This window comes from Glossina fuscipes, unplaced genomic scaffold (genome assembly GCF_014805625.2).
Source record: "Glossina fuscipes isolate IAEA_lab_2018 unplaced genomic scaffold, Yale_Gfus_2 59, whole genome shotgun sequence".
Taxonomy (NCBI): domain Eukaryota; kingdom Metazoa; phylum Arthropoda; class Insecta; order Diptera; family Glossinidae; genus Glossina; species Glossina fuscipes.
In genome coordinates, this window is record NW_023998431.1 from 386,014 (window position 1) to 408,699 (window position 22,686).

Below are 22,686 nucleotides of genomic sequence, written 5' to 3' on the forward strand. Positions count from 1 at the left end.
TTAGTTTTAGTTGGAAAATCTTCTTTCGCACGTATGTACGCATGTACATATTGATTTAATATGCATGAGTTGTTTACATAGGTTTTTCATTGAGGTTTCATTTATTATACAACGTTTCATTTATATATTATACATACATATATATATATATATATATATATATATATATATATATTTATATATATATATGTATTTGCATATATAAATATATAAATGTGATATTTACCCATTTATTTAATGTTTTGTTATTTGCTTATGAAGTTCCTTCTACTAGTCGGAGGAGTGACGTTTAGACTAATTTTTGTTTATGTCAATTACCATAGAAATTTTAATATGAAATTTTTATCTACATAAGGAAAGAGAGTGCATTGCCTCGATTATTAATTTTATAATTGAGTTTTGCGAGTAACGCTGTTGTGTATTTACCTGTTCAAAAATGTGCACAATAGTGATTAATTCTTAACATATTCGTAATCTGCTTTTTTTTTTTTCTTTTTATAAAATATAAACAAACTTTCTTTTAATCGTTATAAAAAAGGATTGAAAACCTAACAGTTTAATATCGAAGCAGTTGCCCCGTCCCGCCTCTTGTGCCCATCCTCAGATACACCACAAGGTGTTTCGATTCGATACTTAGCCACACCCTTTCTGTTTGGCTATCCTTCTTCTCATTCGTGTAACAAAGTCATATAGTTGGATAAGGTAAACACAAATACTGAAACTTAGCCTACATATATTTCTTAATACAGCTGTGCGAATCACGTTGTAATCATATAGAAGAAGATACCAACCGTAACGCTAAATCTGGCGATTAGTTATATCGCACGAAGGGCTATGCATTAATTCGAACAATCCTGGGCGTTAAGCTTTTAAAAAAAGATATATTATTATGTAGTACGTATAATAGGAGGATCGGTGTTTTAAGAAAATTTTTCGTAAATTCAAGTTACCCATCATTATCAAGGCCAATTTGGTTTTGCTTTCTTTGTGGCAAAGTTTCAATCACAACCTTATAGAAAACCAGGTTTATTGACTCCTTGATAAGTTAAGTTTACGGATTGACATTGCGCGTTGATTTACAGAAAGGCATTGCTCCGAACATTTTATGGTATCATAAAAAAAGAAGAATCCATTTTTCATCTCTGATACCGATTTTGCTAAGAAATCGGCCTCTGCGAAATTTGGAGAGCCATGAGGTTCAAATTGATCAACGAATATTCGTGTGCTTGTCTCAGACAATTAATGCGGCATCCATATTCCTTGCTTATGTGTCAATTCGCTAATTTCGTTTAGGTGTATAGGCTGTTCTGTATAGTCGAATTGTTTAGTTGGGTGCTTGTGTATAGGCGTTAAGTTTTGGATCAGCTTCCATCAGAGATTTTAGGGTGTCATTTTCAAATTCAACTAGTCGTTCACTTTAAGGCGTGTCAGAGAAATCATAATTACTGACAGCGAGCCAAGGTCTAAACTAACATTGACACTTATCGACCTTCAATACACTTCTGGAAAGACCGCATATTTTCTTCATTGTTACTGCATTGCATTAAGCCCTACATGAAAATGAAAAAGTATGCAATAACGAATGTGACCCTTGGAAACTTTAGGCGCCGAAATTTTACTACAGGGTTGCAAGAAAAAAATTTGGAAAAAGAAATTTTGAACAGAACGATCGGTATAGAACTAAAGGCAAAAGCGATTCTTTGCAAATAATTGACTACGTGTGGGTACGTTTAATATTAGTACAGCATATATACTACATTCATTAGTAAGAAGAGTGAAACAAAATTTAGAATTTTTACTTTTCTCATTGCCGTCCAGAGATCTCTTGTATCGGTCGGGCCGGGCCGTTTTAAATCGTATAATTAAGAAAAACATGAACGCTTTCTGTATATTTATCTGAAAGCGAAAATATTCTCTGCACTACTAGTGGTCGGGAAAATATGATGCGCTTAGAAGAACTTGAGATAAACCCCTCTTTCAATTTACAAAGTATTTCAGAATGATAATCGCGATTGATTATGAATCGGGGAAATTATGAAATGTTATTGAAAATGTATAGCATCGGATCATTGTTACGGCCATTTCCCATATTATATAAATCCTTGATTTGAAACTCCGGTATATGAAAAATATTTTCTATTCTTAAAGCTTTTAAATATGGAGGCGTAAAAGCGTTGCTGCTCTTAATCATATGAAGGGTAGAAGAAATTTTACTTCAAGTCGCGCGAACTGCAAAAAGAATCGAATTTGTACCGAAAGACCGAAGAAAAAAAATCGTTAAACCATTACTTTGGTACTATGTTCAAAGATTGAACAGAAGAAATCTTTATTTTAAACACGCGTCCTCTAGAAATCTTTTCCTTGTTAAACTCGTATAAAAGCTGTCGTTAACGAAGCGATGTCTTGTGCCTTGACACGATAAATGTCGTTAAAGCGGGTTCGCTGTCTGTTTTGAAGGATTATTCCAAACAGCGCTCTAATTTATAAATTAATCAACCGAATGATTTGAAACTTTTGTCAAATACCAAAGATTGTTGTTCCAATTCAATAAAAAAGTATAAAAAATGAATTGATACTCAAAACACACGGATTTTTAAGATATATATTTCCCTCACATTTTGAACACAGTATCATAATAAAAACGCGGATAGATTATGGTTATAGTCCGTCGCCTTTCAGAAGAACTCTCTTGGAACACCAGATTATTATGCTATGCATTCAGTTGGATGGAGCAGACTCTAAATGGTACGACAATTGTGGGTGATTATATCCGGCAATTCAAAGAAAAATCACTGAAAATTGCCAAATGAAAACTTATTGACGCGAAGTTAGCCCACTGTACACAGCCTACATTTTTCTCTTTGCTAAAAGTTGGGTTATCTTTACACTTGCTTCACGCCGCTGCTACGGCAATTGATAATTAAATGATAATAAAAGAATAATAAAATGATGAGAAAAACTAGAATAAAGTTGAAAGTTGTTACTATCCACCATATTATTGGCGAAAAGTTAAAATAAACAAACTGTGTTATAAACAAGTAAGAACATTATAGTCGGGCAAGGCCGACCATTGAATACTCTATCCAACATTGTTCAACACAATTCTTATTTTTTTTATAGAATACAAAAATTATATCTTGCTTTTATATGAAGGCATATTTGTCATATGCGTATTAATCCTTACATAGGGCAGGACCCAAAAATAGGCGCAAATGGTCCAAATTTTGTAGAGTTCATTTTTATATGAAATTATTATAGATATTATGGATCAATTTTCATCACCGTATTTTAAAACTTAGACTTGTCTGCTCTACAAAGGGTCAATTTTCGTGAAAATCTTTATTAGGGTAGAATCAAAAAAAAAATAGGACGACAAGATTTTAATCTGGTACATTTAATTATTTTTATGTTAAATTACTATTGTGGTATTATTTTCTTCATGAAGCATTGGAAGTTATACCTGTTTGCCGTGTAAACTTCAGTTTTCGTTGGTGTGTGTGTGTTCAAAAATTGCCCTAGCCGGTCCAAAGTTTTCGTACGAATGTAGAATACTCATATACTACTACTTAACCACTTTTGCAGAAAAATTTTGAAAATTGCAATTTTTGTCCATACAGAGATATTTGAGAATACGGCTTTATATAAGGAGTGTTCGAAAAATTAGATCGATCCCAGCCCTTTTCAATAGCATTTGTCTTGGGATCAAAAAACGTCACTTTACTAAATTTCATCGAACTATCTCAAAACTTGCGACTTGTAGCTTGAACACAAATTTACGAGGACAGACGTCAGACATCAGACGGACAGACAGGATTAGATCAATTGAGATTATGATTCTGAATCGATCGGTGTAATAAAAGATAGGTCTATCTTAAATCTTTCTGCCTGTTACCCTCTACCACAAGTGGTGTAGGGTATACAAATTTTGACAGGTACGATTTCCCTAATAATTGCTTCACCGTTTTTTGTACATATCTCTCTATGAATTGAATTATTTAGCAAAGAGTTTCAGCATAATCATTTTGTGAATTATGCGGTATAATGTTGGTTAGGTCACGTTCAATTTTTGAGTGCTTTATGCAAAAGAATCTGTTCCATACGAAAAAATTGTCAAAGTGCGCCATGTGTTGTAATTTCCGCTTTTTCGGAATTATTTTGCCAGTCTGTTATGAGCGGGCTATTATGCATATATCGCAAACATTGTTCGAAAAACTTTATGAAATCGAGTTAAAAATATATGGTTTAGTTTTGAGTCTTCTCTATGTAAATTTCATTTACTAAAAGGGTCTTTCTACAGAACATGGGGGTATTATCTCAGAATTTTACGCTGATGTTTACTTTCGGCGGTTATGAATAGTGTAGAAACGAGCTAGAAAATTATACTCGGCTTTTACAAATTTTCGTTATCCCAAAAAAAAAAAAAAGATCAGAAGACGATGGAAAAACTAAAATTTCATTTTTTTATATTAGCGGGCGGGTTTTGCTGATTTCATCCATTTTTTAGAATATACGTGGAAATTTTCATCGTGGGTCTATTGTAATTTTATGAGTGCTGAGAAAAAAACTCCGAAAACAGAAGAGTTTCTCGTATTTTAAATGGGCATGTCCCTTGACTAATTTGGATTTTTTTCAACATTTGAGTGCGCGCAATATTTTAATGAAGGGAAGTGCTTACCGCAAATATTGCATACATGGACAGATAGACAAATAAATAGGTGGACATGCTTAGGTGAATTAGAAAGTCAAGAATATACATATTTTATGGAGTTTCTGACGGTTCCTTCTGAACGGTATAAAGGTTTTGACAAAAAAAATGAAATTTCAATTCTTTCTAAAGTTGGGCGGACGTGGCCAATTTTTACTATAATATGATAGAATCGCTCACAGAAAAACGGGGAAACTTTTGTAATTTTGCCTGTTAAATTTTTTAGTAATAATAGGGAAACCAACCTACCCGCAAGAGCTTTAATGTTCATTCCGATTTTGAAACGACATCAAGCAGACGGCCAGACAGATGGGGTTACCTGAAGCTTCTTTTCGCGTGTTGCAAACATGCGTGTTTTGACATGCTCCAAACCTTTAGGGACGGCTGTAAGAACATTGTAAATTTCAATTATTCGACAGCGAGTGTGACCAAAACTTGCACACAGCGACTCATATGCCCCCAGATGATAGGCAATCGTAAGAATAGTTCATATTAAAAATAATCGAAATTAATTTCTATTCAAAATTTTCAACAATTGAACAATTTTTTTTTGTTTTTATATTTTGTATTCTATTTTCAAACACACAAAAAAATCAATGCATACCCGCAGAAAATTTATTACCGCATTTAATACAGATATTTCTATATTATTTAGGAGAGGACATGACTAGATTGCATAGTAGTAGTCACTGCTTGTGTTTAAAAAGCTATGAATGTGAACTTCCATAGAAGCTCGTTTAATATAGCATGCATGTATGAAATGGAAAGATAGACGAACGATATTCGATAAAGAATAATAATAATAATAATAGAGTATAAGTTTATTTCCCATTTAAGTGGTGAACTAAATGCTTTAATGGTATAGGTAAAAGGGGAGAAACGAGACACGCGGGAGAAGTAAGAGAAAAATAGTAGAGATTTTATTGTTATAAGTAATGGATAGAGATTTAAACTCTAATAGGAGTGCCTTTTGCGCATAACTATAAACCGGAAAATAAGCAATATTGTGGCAACATGAAATGATGGCATTTGTTGCAAAATAATTGCATTGAAGCTTTTCAATATTATTGTATTACGCATATATGCTGAAGGTACAACAAAGGCAACAAATATAAGTTGAATAGAATAGGGACGGAGCACTTACCCAATGTACAGATTTCGCCAATTTTCGATTGATTAAAACATGACTCCTTGTTATGATAAACTTCATGACACCAGGCACAAGATAATGCAACAATTTCCTTAGAACCGAATAGTTTACCTTGCACAGCCTGAAAAATAGAAGGGATAATATACATAAAATACACACGAAAATATATGAACATATATGAACAACTGATGTACAAAATGAGTATTACGTAGTGTGCAAATTCATTGAGTCCAATAATGGAGATTGCATTAGTCAATCCCAAATGACAATTTGTATAAGTATGAATTGATGAATGAACGAATGTAGCGAATGAAACGAACGAATCTCGCCTTCCCTTAAGTCTTAATACTTTTGAAACCACTAAACGCTAACATTTGCTTGTGCTCCCGAAATATTTAGGTGAATGGGGATGCGAACGTATAAACGTCATTAACAACCTTTCTTGTAACAGCTAATGCAAGTTTTATTACGTGACAATTTTAAAAACGTACACAGAATATGTTTATAAAGTAGGAAAATTTTATATTATTTTTCGCTGTACTTTTATATCTCTCGAGTATGCGTGAATTTTTGCAACTTTCTCAGCCCGATTACAATGTAGCTTAGAAATCTGATTAAAATATGCATGGATATATGGAAAGCATTGGCTGCAAATTCGCTTCCCTTCGCCCGTTCGTTCGTCTGCTCAATCATATGTTGTTGAAAAAAAAGATACGACTTGGGCTGAATATATTTAAATATCCGACGCCAACCTTTTGGCAGTAGCGCATAAGAAGTGTGCTAATTAAAAACCAGGTCTAAAAGATTTGACAGTGAATGAAAAAAATAAAGATTTTTATTTTAAAAACGGGCGTGCTTCGATTATCAGTGTAAATTGTTTTTTATACTCATCACCGAAAGATGGCGGTGTACCCCCATTTTGCAACATCCAAAATGAATAAGAAGATTCATAGACCTTATAAAGTGCATATGGTTCTGATAAGCTTGAAACTCTAAATCGATTAAGCCATGTCTGTCCCTCTGTCCGTCCGTGTGTATATATGTGGTGTGTGCTGTTGATACTCGTCTGGTCGCAAAAATGACGATATCGACTTTCAATTAGGCAGTTTCTGTACGCGGATTGGTATAGAAAATGGGCCAAAGCGATTACAGCATATGCGCACAGTAAAGCGTAAACTGAACGCGACAATGTTGCTCTAAGCAATAATTTGTCTTTTTTCACAAATTATGAAACATAAAAGGCTGAAATATTTCACACAGAAGACTCTACTACTTATGTGCAAAAATTTGAAAATAATCCGACTTGCCTACACAAAGCTATAAACGATTAAATATGCTTTTTTTCCACTGTTTTGATTGGTGTGGATTTCGTTTTACGTCTAACGACGTGGTGGATTAATTTTTTGTTAAGAATACATTTTAGTCAACTAAAAGGTGATAGATAAATTTTATCCCATTCACTTTTTTATAACCATAAACAAGTGAGAACATTATAGTCGGGCAAAGACGACGATTCAATACTCTACACCAAATTGCCCAACACAATTTTTATTTTTATATGAAATTATTATTAAGGATCAATTTTCATTCCACACACATATTAAAACTGAGACTTTTCTGGTCTACAAAGAATCAATTCTCGTGAAAATCTACATATAACGATCCAAAAAATAGTCCGAAATGGTCTAAATTTCATACAGTTAATTTTTTTATGGTAAATTGGTATTATGATATAATTTTTGTCGTATGAACTTCGGTTCAAAAATTGCCCCAGCTGGTCCAAAGTTTTAATTCCAATGCCGAAATATTACTACTTAGCCACTTTTGCCAAAAAATTTTGAAAATTGCACTATTTGCACATATAGCGATCTTTCAGAATTCGTCGTTGTATGGGAAGTCGTTGAAAATGTGGATCGAACCGAGTCATTTTCAATAGCGTTCGTCCTTGGTCAAAACACGTCACTGTACTAAATTTCATCAAAATATCTCAAAATTTGCGACATGCAGTTTGTACACAAACTTACGGGGACTGACAGACTTAGATGAATTGAGATTATGATTCTGAATAGATCGGTATAATAAAAGGTGGGTCTGCCTTAAATTTTCTGCATTTAAATATACGACCGCTGTAAGCTAATGTGCCACAAGTGGTATTGGGTACAGTAAAAGCATGTGCAGGGCCGAATATAACTCTCTAGATCCTTTTTTTTTTTTTTTTGGGTTGACCGTTAATCTAAATGCATTAACATTAAAATTATTTGAAATTTATATTGTTAGTTTACAAAACTATAGTTAATAGCATAGGAATAAAACGCATGTATTTAGGGGAACATATTCCTCTTATTTTTTGAACACGGTAGGAGAGATACTAGATCTTGTGCTCTTTTATTATTATTTTAAGCATGTCCTTCTGTGTTCAGATGGATTTGGGTTAAAGATTTTATTGAAGATGAATGTTAAGTTCAAGCTTAGCCTCCTATAATATTTTGTAGAAATGGTTTAAGAAGAATGGGAAGCTGTTAGTATTTTGCTACTGGACCGCTTCAATTAATTTAAACTTAAACTGAATAGATTGGAAAGATTTACTAACTCTTCTCGTCAATGAACTTCGCCGATGTTAGGGAAATGGAATGAAGTGATAACATCATGTATACATAATTTTTTTTGTATCGGGGCTCGAAAGTAAATGTTAATAATTTAAATAAAATGCGACAGTACATGGATTGAACATGAATTTCATGCTACCATCTCCAACATCGGAGCCTGCACAAAGCTTACATATGTATGTTCAAAAAATATTAAAACAATAAAATTTTCATTTAAATCGTGCGGACTTATCCCAGCGAGTTATTATTATTATATATCTTCTTGGATTTAAATTGGCACTACACTGACGGACATCCACATCAAATTTCGCGACAATATTTTCGATAAAAGTAGAACTACTCCTACTCTTAGTCTTTATGTAAAGATTCAAATTTCGTTTCAAAAAAGTGTTTTAATGACTGTTACAAAGAAGCGTACAAGCTCTTTTTTGGGCACAGATAGCTGGGCCTTTAAGTTCTGCATGTTTATTTTTTTTATCGCTTCATTGCGGCCTATTTCCGAAAGGGTTACTTAAAGACTGTATTGTTGACGCATCTGTATGACAACCACCTTAGCACTAAGGAAGCTACCAATGAATGAAACGGCGTTTGCAATAGAAAACATAACCAAGCGCTTGCATAGGCATCAATATTGCGAATACTTCACTGTTCAGAGCGACTGCTTTTGATTGATATAAATGATTGATTGGAAAGGCATTGAAATTTGCGGCCGTTCTTCCCCGTCCACTAATGAAGACCAACTGAAGGAAATCAAGGATTGATTACTCAAAAATCGTTGATAAAAAATCGTAGTTTTTGTAGGATTCAAACAAAAAATCGCAGTTGCGTGGATACAACCGATTTTGCAAAACCATTTGAGCTTTTGCTTGCCAGGCTTTCATCATTTAAAAAATCTACGACCAAAAGCTTTCACATGGCTTGGCTGGATATTGATCCTTTTAATGGAATTCAATGAAATGGTTAACATTAAATGTGAGATCCTTATCAAGTGATATGTGCAAGAGGTGAACGTGAGATGAGAACTATGAAATATTGAACTACCTGCATACACGTTCACAATTCCTTGCGTAAACTCAGACGCATCAACGTAAGTTTTTCAGAAAGCTATTAAACAGTCTGAATCTATATACAGTAGGCTTAACACGTTCATGGACGTGACGAAATGATGCAGTAGCAAACAAATTGTTATTCATTTAATTATACCCTACACCACTTATGGTACAGGGTATATTAAGTTAGTGCGGTCGTGTGTAACACGCAGAGGTGCTTAAGATAGACCCACCTTTTATTTATGTCTATTCATGTCTATTTTTGCAGCTCACTGAAATTTTTGGCGTCCGTGAACATATTCAGATTATTTTTCAAGAAAGCGTAGTTTTTTGAATAGCTTTCCGTATACAAAGAAAAGTTTTGTAAACAATTTTATGTTCTTTTTAAGAGCATCAGATGTTATAAAACCTAAGGATGACAACCAACCAATTTTTTTTTTTTTTGTCAACACAACAAAGAATTCACTTGGACTTCACTGAAGGGGAGAACGTGCAATATGATGGTAACAGCCGGCCTTGATGCTTAAAGCATAAGAAAAGAAAAAAAAAACAAAAATTAAGCAAGTGAAGGTTACAATGGGTCATTGTTCGTAAAGTTTACTATTTTGATAAGGAGCTTGTAACATCTTACTGACATTCTTGGGGAATCGTAAATACCTTTGGAAAATAAACTGAATGTTAGATGGACGCATATGCATAAATTTCTATACATGCGTTGACTTAGGTCTAGATTCTGGTTTGTGGTTCTAATATAAAAGCAGGTTTAACCTCAACTGTTCTTGATGGAGCCTTTCGTCCTGAAGAGTAAATTTCCTGGGACGATATTTCGACCGAAAAAATTACGGTAATTGGTAGTTGAGTTTTTATAAAATATTTTTGCAAATAAAAGGCGAACGAGATTCGTCATGGGACCATTTTGCATTTTGTTTTTCACGATTTTTGTTGGTGGAAGCTTCAGTCTGCAAACAATTTATAGGATTGAAAAAAGAAAGACCGTAGTCCGCTCACAACTATACCTACAGTGGGCAATTAACTATAATATACACTTCATAGCAACATTCGTTTTGTTATACACATTTACGAGTTTCATTTAATAATTGTCGAAAACGCGTCCGCAATAAATAATAATCTGGAATCGGGTACAATTAAAAGTCAGTCTAAGAATGGTTTACATATGTTTATAGTGAATGTAATGTTTTAAGGTTCTAGTGTATGCTGATATATTGGTTGCAATTGCGGGGTATCAAAGATTCGACTTAACCCGTAAAGTTAACCTTTTCTTACGTGTGGATGGTTATAAGATACTCGTAAAAGAACAATTATTCTTAGAAAGTAGGAGGTTGTTGCACGGTTTAACAACGCAACAGACAAGATAAGCAATTTTCATTCAAGTTTGAGCGAATCGTAGATACATGCTACCCAGGTGGATGCAGATAGAAAAGCGCCAGTTTAAATGTTACTATTGAAGGCAACAGTCGGTCGACTGAAATTAACTTCACATTTTATAAATATGAAGAATGTAATGTCAGTCAGTACGCTCGGAGTTATGTATCTATTTTTAAAGTAAATAACTAAAGTCATCTCGTTTCCGTTTAATCTTCTATCTCAACATTTGCTTGCTATGAGGATGAACTTATTGAAATGCACGTGACAAAGATTCATTTGGCAATAGATCGGTTCGAAATCTTAGATTGATTGAAATCAAATATCACATATTGGTATTATTTTGATGGGTCTTGTGTGCACAGCAAACGAATAACTAAATCTAATGTACTCAACTTCTTCGAACAGCATATCGGGCAGTTTGAATTCAACGCCAAAAATTCGCAACCTTTCCTAACCGCGGGTCAGAACGTGCAGATTAAGAAGACATATTGCGAATAAGTTGACTAAGTTCTGGAATATTGAAGGGCACAAGCGTGCATTATTTTTTCTTCTTTTTTTTTTTTTTTTAATTGATCGAGCGGTGTGGCGAAGAAGGAAAAAGCGTCAAATGCGGAAAGGGTTAGTTCTCTTGTCTAATTCGAAGCATAATAATAATGCTGAATGTTAATGCGTGATGAATAGCGTATGCGTCACGATGTCGAAAGTGCAAATAACTATGGCATAGATCAAATGGGTCATTTGTATTGAGGATTAAGCTAAATGGCATCCACATTTGGGTAAGTGGGATGTTATTAAATATTGTGAACGAAACGATTATTTTATCCAAAATATGAGCGAATTATACTGAAAGTTATGATGGTGTGATTTTAGGTCTAATACGGCAGAACTCGTGAAGGAAAAATTAGCAGTTGCCATCCTACGGTTTTTGTCGATTAATTTTACCATCAACCGATGTTTTATTGCCTTCTCGAGTTCTAAAAGAATGAATTCTTTGAGTAGTAGCGATAAAAGGTTCTGCGCACAGAATTCATCTTTTACCTGAAAGAGGGAGGATGTAGAGTTATCGATAGATGACGTTTTTCATTAAATACATCCTGCTATTTTTTTTATATCGGGTCGTCAAGTACGAAGGTTCTAGATAATAGGTTGAACGCAGTAATATGTAAAAATAAATTATCGCATTTTGAATAGAAAATCGTTAGAAACTTATTCACATTCCTTTGCGCGAGTAGAACTCGGGCAGGCCACTTAAAATTGTGATTATAGTAGAGCTTGATAAATTGGGACACCTAGATTGCTGAGGTCTGATTTAGGTCTTAACTGTTGCTACGTTGAACAAGATATAAACAAATGTAGGAATTGTTCTCATATGGAATGAACTCACACCCGTATAGTAGCTCTAACAACAACAACAATAATAATAACAAACAGCGTAAATAATTATCCATATGCTGTACGTATATATATATATATATATATATATTATATATGTGTAACTTTATATAAATCCCTTGTCAATTTGAGGAAGGTTTAAATTCCATATTAAGTTAACTTGTGTTTGCTTTCAGCGCATGTTAAATGATAAATACACGTGTTTAAATTAAATTCATTTAGCTTGCGATTGTATTAGAGAATATGCATTAAGTATGCGTTTGGCGAGCGGTTTGGGAATTGTTTACACTTTAGAGGGAGGCAGCAATCCTTTATCAAATTCTATGGTACATCATTAACAGGCAAAGCCACTTGTAAATACCTTAGATAAACATAACACAACAACAAAATTTGTAGAGGAGGTTTTGTTCGGAGAATTTAAATTACAAAGTATTTAAGAGAGATTTTTAGTAACGTAAGGTCATGGGCACATAAGCCAGCATTTTGTTTTTTTTATTTTTTTTTTTTATATATATTGTAAATTAGCAATTAAAGCGCAGATAAGATGTTGTGAATAAGAAAATGAATGCAAATCTTTAGGGAAAAGTAGGCAAACGTTCAGGGCTGAAAGCATTTCTCCATTTTTTGAAATTACATGTAAGCAGCTAATTAACAATTCTAGTTGGGTTTGCTTATTCGTCTCCCTCATTTATTTATCTTTATTATAAACGTAGGTGAGTACATATATATGCTGATAATTGTTGTACTTTTTGCTTGCCTATTTACCTAAGTGGATATAATAACAAATTGCTTATTTGTTTATATTATACAGTCCACGGCAAAAGTTTTGACTTATTAACAGAAATTCATCTCTCAATTTATCCGTTTACGCATTCTCTTTGTTTCTAGAGACTTTCTTATTATGATTATTTTCTATCCGTTTCGTTATTAGAAGGCAATGTGACAAAAACATTAAAATTGGAATAATACAATGTAAGTAATTCGCGATAATTTAGTTCTTATGATTTTCTCTTGGCTCACAAATATTTCGGTTCAAGCTAAAATTAAACGTTTTATTCTCTTTAATAAGTCTTGATCTTGAACTGTTATAGTAGAAATTAGCGAAATGATTATAACCCATTCCTATGCACTCTATATATTTCTCGAAAAAAGAGCTTGTATTTCGATGGCGAAAAGTAAAAACTGAACTGTGTTATGCTTGGAAAAGTAGTAGTAGGATAAGCGTGTAAAAGCATTCGTCCTTGGGCCAAAACACGTCAGTATACTGTGCCCTCGACGTTGACCACATGACAAGGAAACGGATAGATGGACAGACACATTTAAATCGAGTTGGAAAGTGATACTAAATTGGTCATATAATGTAAGTTCGGTCTATCTCAAGTTTTTCGACTTTATCCATACATCTGCATAAGTTGAATATACCCTTGTACCTCAAGTGGTGTACGGTATCAAACCGAAAATATGATTTGTAAGGGCATCATATCCTTTCCACATAGATCAATGATCGCTTATAAATGCTCAATCCTGAATAATAAAAATAAAATTGCGACCACGTTTACTTAAACAACGAATATTTATATACAGATCTTGATTGTATATACAAAGATCGGGTTTTCAGTAGGCAGGCTAGCATGCACATAGATAAGTAATGCTCAATTACTTTCGGGGTTCACACTGACTTGCCATATATTTATATATGTGTATATATTCTAATATAATATATATATGCATATGTATATAGATATATTTCACGGGAACCTGGGTACATTTTTTTATACGATATAAGTATAGAATACATATATACATATAATATAGAAATACATATTTTTATATGATATAATTACTGAATATATTTCCTTCGTGGGTATAAAAACACACTAATGCATGTTACATGATGTTTTTTTTGAACAAAATTTTCAGCTCATATACGATTGGTTAGGATGGACATAAACTTTTAACGTGCACTGTATATGGGGGAACTGTTGCAGTATTCATGGCATTTGTAATACACATTAACTTTACGTCAGAGAATTTTACGTTAGCTTATTAATGAGGCCGAGAAAAGAGAGTAGCATTTAAACAACAACATTCCATTTATTCTTCTTCCTATGGAATAGATATAAGATTGCTTTGGTATGCAAAGAAATCATTATGTGTGATGGTAGTAATTAATTTTGCTCATTTTCTATGCATAAAAGCGAGAAGAAATTACCCAAACTGCTGTATAGTTAGTTTGAAATTTTCGTAGAAATAAATGGAGCGGAGTTATATTTCGGATCTTTAACACTAGAACGAGCGAGCACGTTGTTTTAATTCTTCTTAATTTTCGATCTTCAAATAAATAATCATAAGGCATGTACTGTTAAAAATTTTTTTCGGTCACTTCTATTTGTATGAAAAGACCATTAAATATCTATAGTTAGATTTTTTGTATCTAGCCTAGCTTTGCTGAGGATGCTGAGGACTTCAAATTAAAAACAAAATGATTGAAAAGGCAATTCTTTCGCAAAATTGGCCCATGGATGTTTCGAAACCGCGATCTTCATTTTATTGGCCTGAAGCTCTAATCAACTGAGCTAATGAGCTTGCAAACTTACAAACCTACGATTAAGATCGTATCACAATTTAGGAACACTTAAAAGGAAGCTTCAGAGACCATGTCGTTCGTGATCAACGTGAAATTCTGAATTGATTAAGTTATGTCTGCCCGTCTGTGTGTCTATTCGCTCGTTGTTGGGACTCTCGTGGCCGCACAAATGAAGTTATTAACTTCAAATATGATGGAAACATTGGACGCTTTTGCACGCATTAAAATTGAAAATGAGCCAAGTTGGTCAGAGCAGAAGCCCGCAGTGCAATCCCACTTTATTAAACAAAAATTTTTATATTAAATTATAAAAGTTAGAAATCTAATATTTTCCATATTTACTTGACGAAACACTCTACTACTGCAAAAAAATGGGAAAAAATCGGCCAAGCCCACACCAATCACAAGTGATTGGTAAATTATCTTTTTGTTTTAAACTTTTTTGAGGTTTTATATGATTATCGAACATAAGGTCGATCCGACATAATGCTTGAAACTATTTTATACATTGCTCACGCGAAGATACATTATCTGCCTAAAAATTGGTTAATTCTCAAAGAAATATGATGGACATTACGACCTGGTGAATTACTTTTTTCTTAATAATACCAGCGATGCATAAAAGCGGACATATAAAATGGCTTAGAGAGTAAAATGCCGAAAGCTGAGTGTCTTAATTCTAAACTAATTATGGTGAACGTCATACTTGTGGTAAATTAATTTTTCTTAGCAATACCTTTTCGCGAAGTAAATGTAAAGCATAAATACTTTATTCCTTTCTCTTTTTTATGATAACAAGCAAAAGGAAGCGACGCTGACGATTTTAATGGCGGTGGGTGTGCGAGATTCGGCTCCAGCCGCATATAAGTTTCTTACTTGTTTTCTTTTATTATTATTCTCCAATTAATATTAACGTAAAAAGAGGATTTGAAAAATTGGAACTATTAAGGGAGTTATTATACGTCGTATACCTTCTTGATTCGGGGCACTACTGGGTGTTGTTTAAATGCAGTGCAAAGGACTTCTTCATGCGCTATATGAGAACAGATGAAATAACCGTTACATTCGCAGAACGAATTAAAAATCCGCTAAGTGCAAGAGAGATGCGTTAAAAGCCCTGCAAAGTAACGCCGAAACACGATAACCAATTGGCCAGCTCATGTCTTCCGTATTTTGGGATACGCATGGCAACGTGTTTATCGAATGCATTGAGAAGGAATGCATGATGATTAGGGAGCATTATATGGCACCTTTGCTTGAACTGAAAGGGACAATGGGCTAAAATAATGGTCCAAACATCGCGTGTTTAATGGCAAATCTGAATTTTACACTTTACTATATTCTGCGAATCATGTATGCCGATTTGTGCGAAAGAAAACGTAATAGATTTTTAATATAATACATTAACTATATGAGTGCATTGCTTTTTCTTACCTTTCCACATTGTTTACATTTGCCTTTTTCCATTTTACGATGCACCCAGTGATGATGGGTAACCGCTTGTTCCCTGTATTGTCTTACACCTACGTCACGATATGTTGGCTTACATGCTAATTGAGTCTTTTCATTAACAATTGGAATGCAATTTTGATGCGCGATTAATTGGCATGCCGAGCATTTCATGCGTTGTCCACTTTTCTGTAGGATCAAAAAAATTTGTTAAATATATAATTTTTAATTACATATACGATGTATATGAGTTGCGAAAAGAATGCTTTTATCATGTAATAAATAAATCAAGCGATCGACATTAAAATGGATTCACAGGATGGATTCTTTTTGGATTTTTGCTGCCTAATGAAAATGCTTTTTGTAATTATTTTATCTGACAGGTTATTATTGTTGTTGGACTTAATCTGCGGTATTTTTGTTAAAAGGTTAGTTGGAAAACGGCTTTTCCAATTTCAATATATACGTCATGTTAGATGTCAATCTTTTACTTTCATTATACACTATGTCGCTTCTGGTACGGCCGCACGTAACACTCAAAAGGCCTTAAGAGAAACCCTCCGATTGATTCAGAATTAATTTCTAAATTTGTTCGCCCACTTGTGCGTCTAATGTCTGTCCATGTATTTTTGTATCCCAACTAAAAATCGCAATTTCTGAGATAGTTTGATGAGTTGTTTTGTCCCAAGAATGAACACTATCGAAAATGATTCGGATCGGTCCATTTTCCATATAACGAAAAAATTGCAAACTTAAAAAAAATTTGGTTCGACTGCTGCGCAAATGTTTGAAACCCTTTCTCACGAAAATAGAGTTTGCATCTGGTAAAAAAAATCGAATTTTTAATATTTTATGTTGAAAATTGATTCATAATAATAAATTGACAAAGAAGCTAATCTTTCCGAGCGGTGTACGGAGGACCATGACCGCACTTAAGGATTCTCAGGAAATGTACATTGTTACATTCCAAAAAAGGCCAAAAAGGCATTATTAATATTTTATGATAGTAATTTGACTCAAATTAAGTGAACTAAATTTGAACCACATGGATGTATTTCTTGGACTCCACCCCGTATAAAATATTTTATGAATAAAATCCCTTTAGAAAATGGTTTCATTTCTAATATTTTACGATGAAAATTGGTTCATAGCAGTAATTTATCCAAAACATTAGCGGTAGGAAATTGGGATCGCATAGGTCTATTTTTAGAACTCCCCATATAGAAGGTGGATCGCAAAGAGCAAATCTGTATATGCACAGAAAGTCTAAGTTTTTTATGATAGACACTCGAATGTGATAAAATTTTTAGAAGCTAAATTAAGTTTACTTAACATGGATTACGCCGTGTGACGTTTTGGACATCCATCTATGTGTGGGCTTCCATGGGATAACTGTGCTAGACCAAGTGTTGTAGGGAATGTAATGGTATCTAAACGGCTTCTCGTGAGTATAACGTTCGTACTTGTTTGTTACGATAAAACAAACTCTGCCTCTACTTGGGAATGTAGAGTGAATCTAGTTGTTCCGAATAAAGACTAATGAAGAAAGAAACTGAATACAGAAGGGTAAAGAGAAAAGGAAGCTAAGTGTTTTTCAACGTTTGCAACGTATCGGTCCATTTTGAATTAATGCAAGTAAATAATTTAATGAGACACCAATAGCGGGAACGCCAGCAAGGGATATTTTAAATTCTGCTTATTATGAAAATCTTAAATATATTTATATGATAGGTAATAAGTTCTTTGCCTGGGTAGATTGCGAATGCTCTCACCGCGGAAATTTCGTCGCTCCGAGATAAAATAATCTTCGACCGAGTTTTGCAAATCTTCTGACTGCTGACCCGCTAGGTATGACTGCACTAATCAAGCCAAAGACCATTTGCGGGATTGCTTTACTCCTGATAGCCTGAAGCATATCTAATCTATGTGCACCCAAAATTTTGGGAAAAACAAACGCATCATGTACGTTTTATGAAACAATCTATTTCAACGGGCGGAACTTATTTGCGTAGCACCAGATTTTGTTTCTTGTTTTTTCTTTTCCATGACAAAAATAAATGAAGAATTTTAAGCGCTTAGGCCAAAAAAATTAATTTTGCTAACCTTGGGCCACATCAATTCATATTTTGAGTCTTCTCCTTTATCAACTATCCCATAAAAGGTATGCGTTTACACGCGAGCAAAGTATAATTTTTGTATTTTACCACAAAAATGAATGACAATTTGATTTAGGATCATTTATGTAGGGTTATTATAAAAATGTGTTTATTCGTTTTTATTGCATATTTTCATAATCTATGCCATCATTTCATAATCTAGATCCATCATTTATTATATCCATTTTAGCAGAATTATTTTCAACAAAATCGCTTGACTAAAAGTAATTGAAAGCGGATTAGATCGGATTATTTTCTTGGCGAGTCGAGCCACTTTGAAAAGATTTCACATTTCACGTGAAGATTTCATATCATTCAAAAAAAATATCAATTGGCGGTACTATATCTATATGGAAGATTTGGGTGAGCAGGGCGATTTTTTTCTTGTAAAGTTTCAATAAAAATAAGCATTTGTATGATAACAAGGTCTAGGTTTTGACAGTTTATTACTAAATTAGTGGTATAGGATGTTTAATAGAAATCCTTGCTTGACTATTAACGTTTGAAGTTGTTTTATTTGTTCATTTCACGAATTTATAAGTGACTGCTGAGCACATTATTATTTATTATTTACGTATTATATGTAAATAACATGTATGCTGGACACGTGTGCAGAAAAGCATTAAAACAGCAAACAGCACAAATTCATAAGAATATGCTTTACACAATAACGAAGAAGAGGCCGTTTTTAAAGCTTACATTTTTTGTGGTACAAGTTACAAGTTACAGAAGAAGGACTTGAGATAGAACCATATTTTATTACACCGATCTATTCGGAGTTATTTTTTGAATGGATTGTACGTCTGGTACGTATGTCCGCCTGGTGTCTGTAGATGTATTCATGTGCTCAGCTTATATAATTATTTTAATGAAATTTGGTGTACGGACGAACGCTATTAAAAACGGTTCGGATCGGACTACTTTTTCCACTAGCGAAAAGGGTGCAATTTACAGAATTTTGCGATAAAAACAGTGTATTGCAGTATTTTATCATTATAAATTGGCGCGAAAACTTGGGATCAGATATAGCAATTTGCTCAACCCATTGGATCATGTAGATCTATTTTTTGAATTTAAAGCCCAGGTTTCAAGGTTTAATTAAAAATAAGTTTTTACATTTCGAAAAGATCTAGGTTTTAATGTTTTATGAGGCAAACTTGTCCTTAGCCAATCAATCATATGAAATTTGAATCAAATAGATCTATTTTTTGTAATCACACAGATCCATACATAGGGATTCTCATGACAGCTTTCTATGGAGACAAAGACCCATATCATTTAGAAGATGACCTCGATACGTGCAAATTTTTTATATTAACGTAATATTATATGTTGAAATACCGTTACTCAAGAATTTGTGGCGAGGAATTTTGACGACTTTTCCAAATAAGGCGTAGATGGGGAGCGGCCGAAAAACCACCACCGATCCCATTGAAACCATTTAAATAGCGCCAGTATATTAGTTTTAATTAAAAAATATCTCAGAAATTGCGGCCTGTATGTTTAACAAGAGAATACTTGGGCAGACATATGAGTTTAGAAGATGATTTTGACTCGATCAGTAGAATTATAATAAATGAGTCTATTTTGATCTTTAATGTACCACAAGTGGTGTATGGTATGAAAAGACCAAAAAAAGCGAAAAAACGAAATTTTCTTACTCTACTTTACTGAATGGAGGTAAACGAATTTTTTATCAAATAAATATATTGTTTGTACGATATATGATGCGAATACGTGTGCGCAGCAATCATTGTCTCAATTGTTGCGCATTTTCATGTTTCAATAGCAGTTATAATAAATAAGAAAATTTTATACATCCCTGATCAAATAAATATATGAAGATCATATACGTGTATTTTTGTTAATCGCGAAGTAAGGGTAAACATGAAAGACTCTGAGGCTGAAGTTTACGACAATAGTGGTATCGAAACGGGGAAACTTTCGCTTAAGGTTTTCTTTAAATTTTTGGCTATCAGGAATGTATCTTTACGCAACATCTTGTACTGAATGAACTAACTCAACAATTTTCGATTGCAAGAGGTTTGTATATGTGTGGGCGGATGTGAGGAGATTGACTTGTTAAACGGCCGCGTATAGCGTTATGCTTGGATAACGGACAAAGAAGACGGCACATGTAAAGCGATTGTTTAATATCTTCATTCATAGTCGAAAATATGAATCTGATGTAAATGTACAAAGTTCCCCATTGACTGTTTAAAATGTAACTGTAATGAATGGAAATTTGTACGTTTTCCAATGCAATTAATTGACCTGTACACTGTAAGGGCTTTTGCCATTTCCTGGTGCTCAGCGGCACCAACCTTTGACTCACAAGAATTTCATGTTTTCTTTGAATGTTTAAAGAGTAGTTTGACTAGCAGAAGTATCCACTTTGTTGTTTCATTTTTCTTACTTCGCTTACAATTCCGATCTATTCCCTTTGCCAATTCGGAACGTACTCTCATTATCCTTGTCTTTCCTTTTTTGCCTTATTCGCGTTGTCGTTTTCGGGTCTCGTCTGATTCTGACACCTTTTACTCGACCGGACCGGTCTGTTCCTCAAAACGGACCATTTGAAGTCAGCTCTTTTACGGGTCCCGTCAAGGTTGCCTTTTGGAAACCTTACCTTATCCCAATCAGAAACACCTACTTCTGAGTAGGGCTCCTCTATCTCCCGTCGTCCGTCTAGTCCTTTACTTAATCCTAATTCTTAACCTAATTTAGCCTAGCACTCCCTCCTCCTGCACGTAGAACCTGTGAGGCCAAAACAAGGGACACATTGCACCTTGTTCGTGGCTAAATCTTTACCCTATATTGTATACATGCCAGTTATACTGATGTTTAAAGGGGCTTGTACCTTCCAGTAAGTTACATGGCGATCGCATTTTATTACTAAGTAAGCGGCTTTAATATTTGTGGCAATTGGTATCGACGGCATACAATGGCTTTATATGTGGTTTAATCATCAAAGCACGAGCTCAGCGGTATTGATTTAATCCAAGATCGCGATTCGGTCATATTTCGAGACTTTTTGAAAAATTATTACATATTTGGACTGAATGGTTTTGACACCGTTCGGTGCGGTTGTCGTTTAAAGCAATAAGCCGCCGAATTCTTGATAGTCGTTTTGTAGAAAGCGTGTCGGAAAATCACGAAATTAGATCACCAATCAAATCAAATTTACAGCGATCTTCACGAGAGATTTTACATCGTCTCGACCAAAATTACAAGATTTACAATGTCCTCAAGAAATTTGAAACTAGTTTCCGTGCCATGTATTTAGAACGAACACAATATTCATTCCTTTCATTTATGTCCATCACACACAAATGAGAAGTATATTCATTTCATCGAAACGTTCGCGACGCCCAGAAGCATGTTTCAAACATCACATAAAGCATATACACTCCTTGCCAATGTTAAATACGGAACACACCTAAGCATGTCCATCTGTCCGTCAGCCTCCAAATCTGCAAAAGAATTTAAAAGTAACTTAAACTTTTCAAGGAAAAAATCAGCCGTTTCCACTCCATATTACAGAGCATGAACATTGAGTTCTTTTCCTTTTTCTGCCTTACTTAGGATAACGGTGATGGATATAAAAGATTCGTTTACAAGTACGGGTAGTTTTCTTACTAGTTTTTTCATTTTTTGATTCTTTAAAAGTACGTGGCTTGTGAGATATGATTGTAAAGAATATGTAAAACAATACTTACAATACATTCCTCGTTGAGGCAACATAAGTCGCCTGACGCCGAGGTGGGTTTCCAAAAGTGCTCCCCCTGTATGGCATTTTCCGTCCAATCGGGCACGATACGTATCGGTCGTCGGGCATTGCTGGTTGCGCCAGTTCTTCTGTAAAAAAAAAAAAGCACAAATTAAGAAATTATTCGAAAATGAAACATCGACCCTGTTTAATATGAGATAACACCGGATGGATAGATACATTAGTGAACAAACTTTCTATTATAGATTTGTCTGTGAAAGATTTTTCATTTGGATGTAATAAAAGTTGCGATGCTCAAATTGATTCATCATGCCGGCATATAATATAAAGAGTGCCTTTATTCAGAGAATTTGTGATTCCCAGGCACAGCAATTTTGTTAACCTGTTAGCTGGAAATGTAGGCATTACTACTGTAGATGATTTTTAGTGAAATATATTCAAATGCTTAAGCACTCGGTGGACGAAATCTATTTAAG

General features: G+C 34.0%; 1 protein-coding gene across 5 annotated transcripts in view; it reads right to left on the bottom strand.

The window, feature by feature from the left end:
- Positions 1–22,686, bottom strand: part of LOC119637282 (eye-specific diacylglycerol kinase) — a 265,570-nt gene that overhangs the window by 23,182 nt on the left and 219,702 nt on the right. For all 5 annotated transcript variants that reach the window (XM_038033204.1, XM_038033200.1, XM_038033203.1 and 2 more), the window contains 3 exons: positions 22,200–22,338; positions 16,310–16,513; positions 5,850–5,976 (listed from right to left, as the gene is read on the bottom strand). In XM_038033204.1, coding sequence (XP_037889132.1) covers positions 5,850–5,976; positions 16,310–16,513; positions 22,200–22,338 — 470 coding nt within the window. The remainder of the gene's footprint in view (positions 1–5,849; positions 5,977–16,309; positions 16,514–22,199; positions 22,339–22,686) is intronic.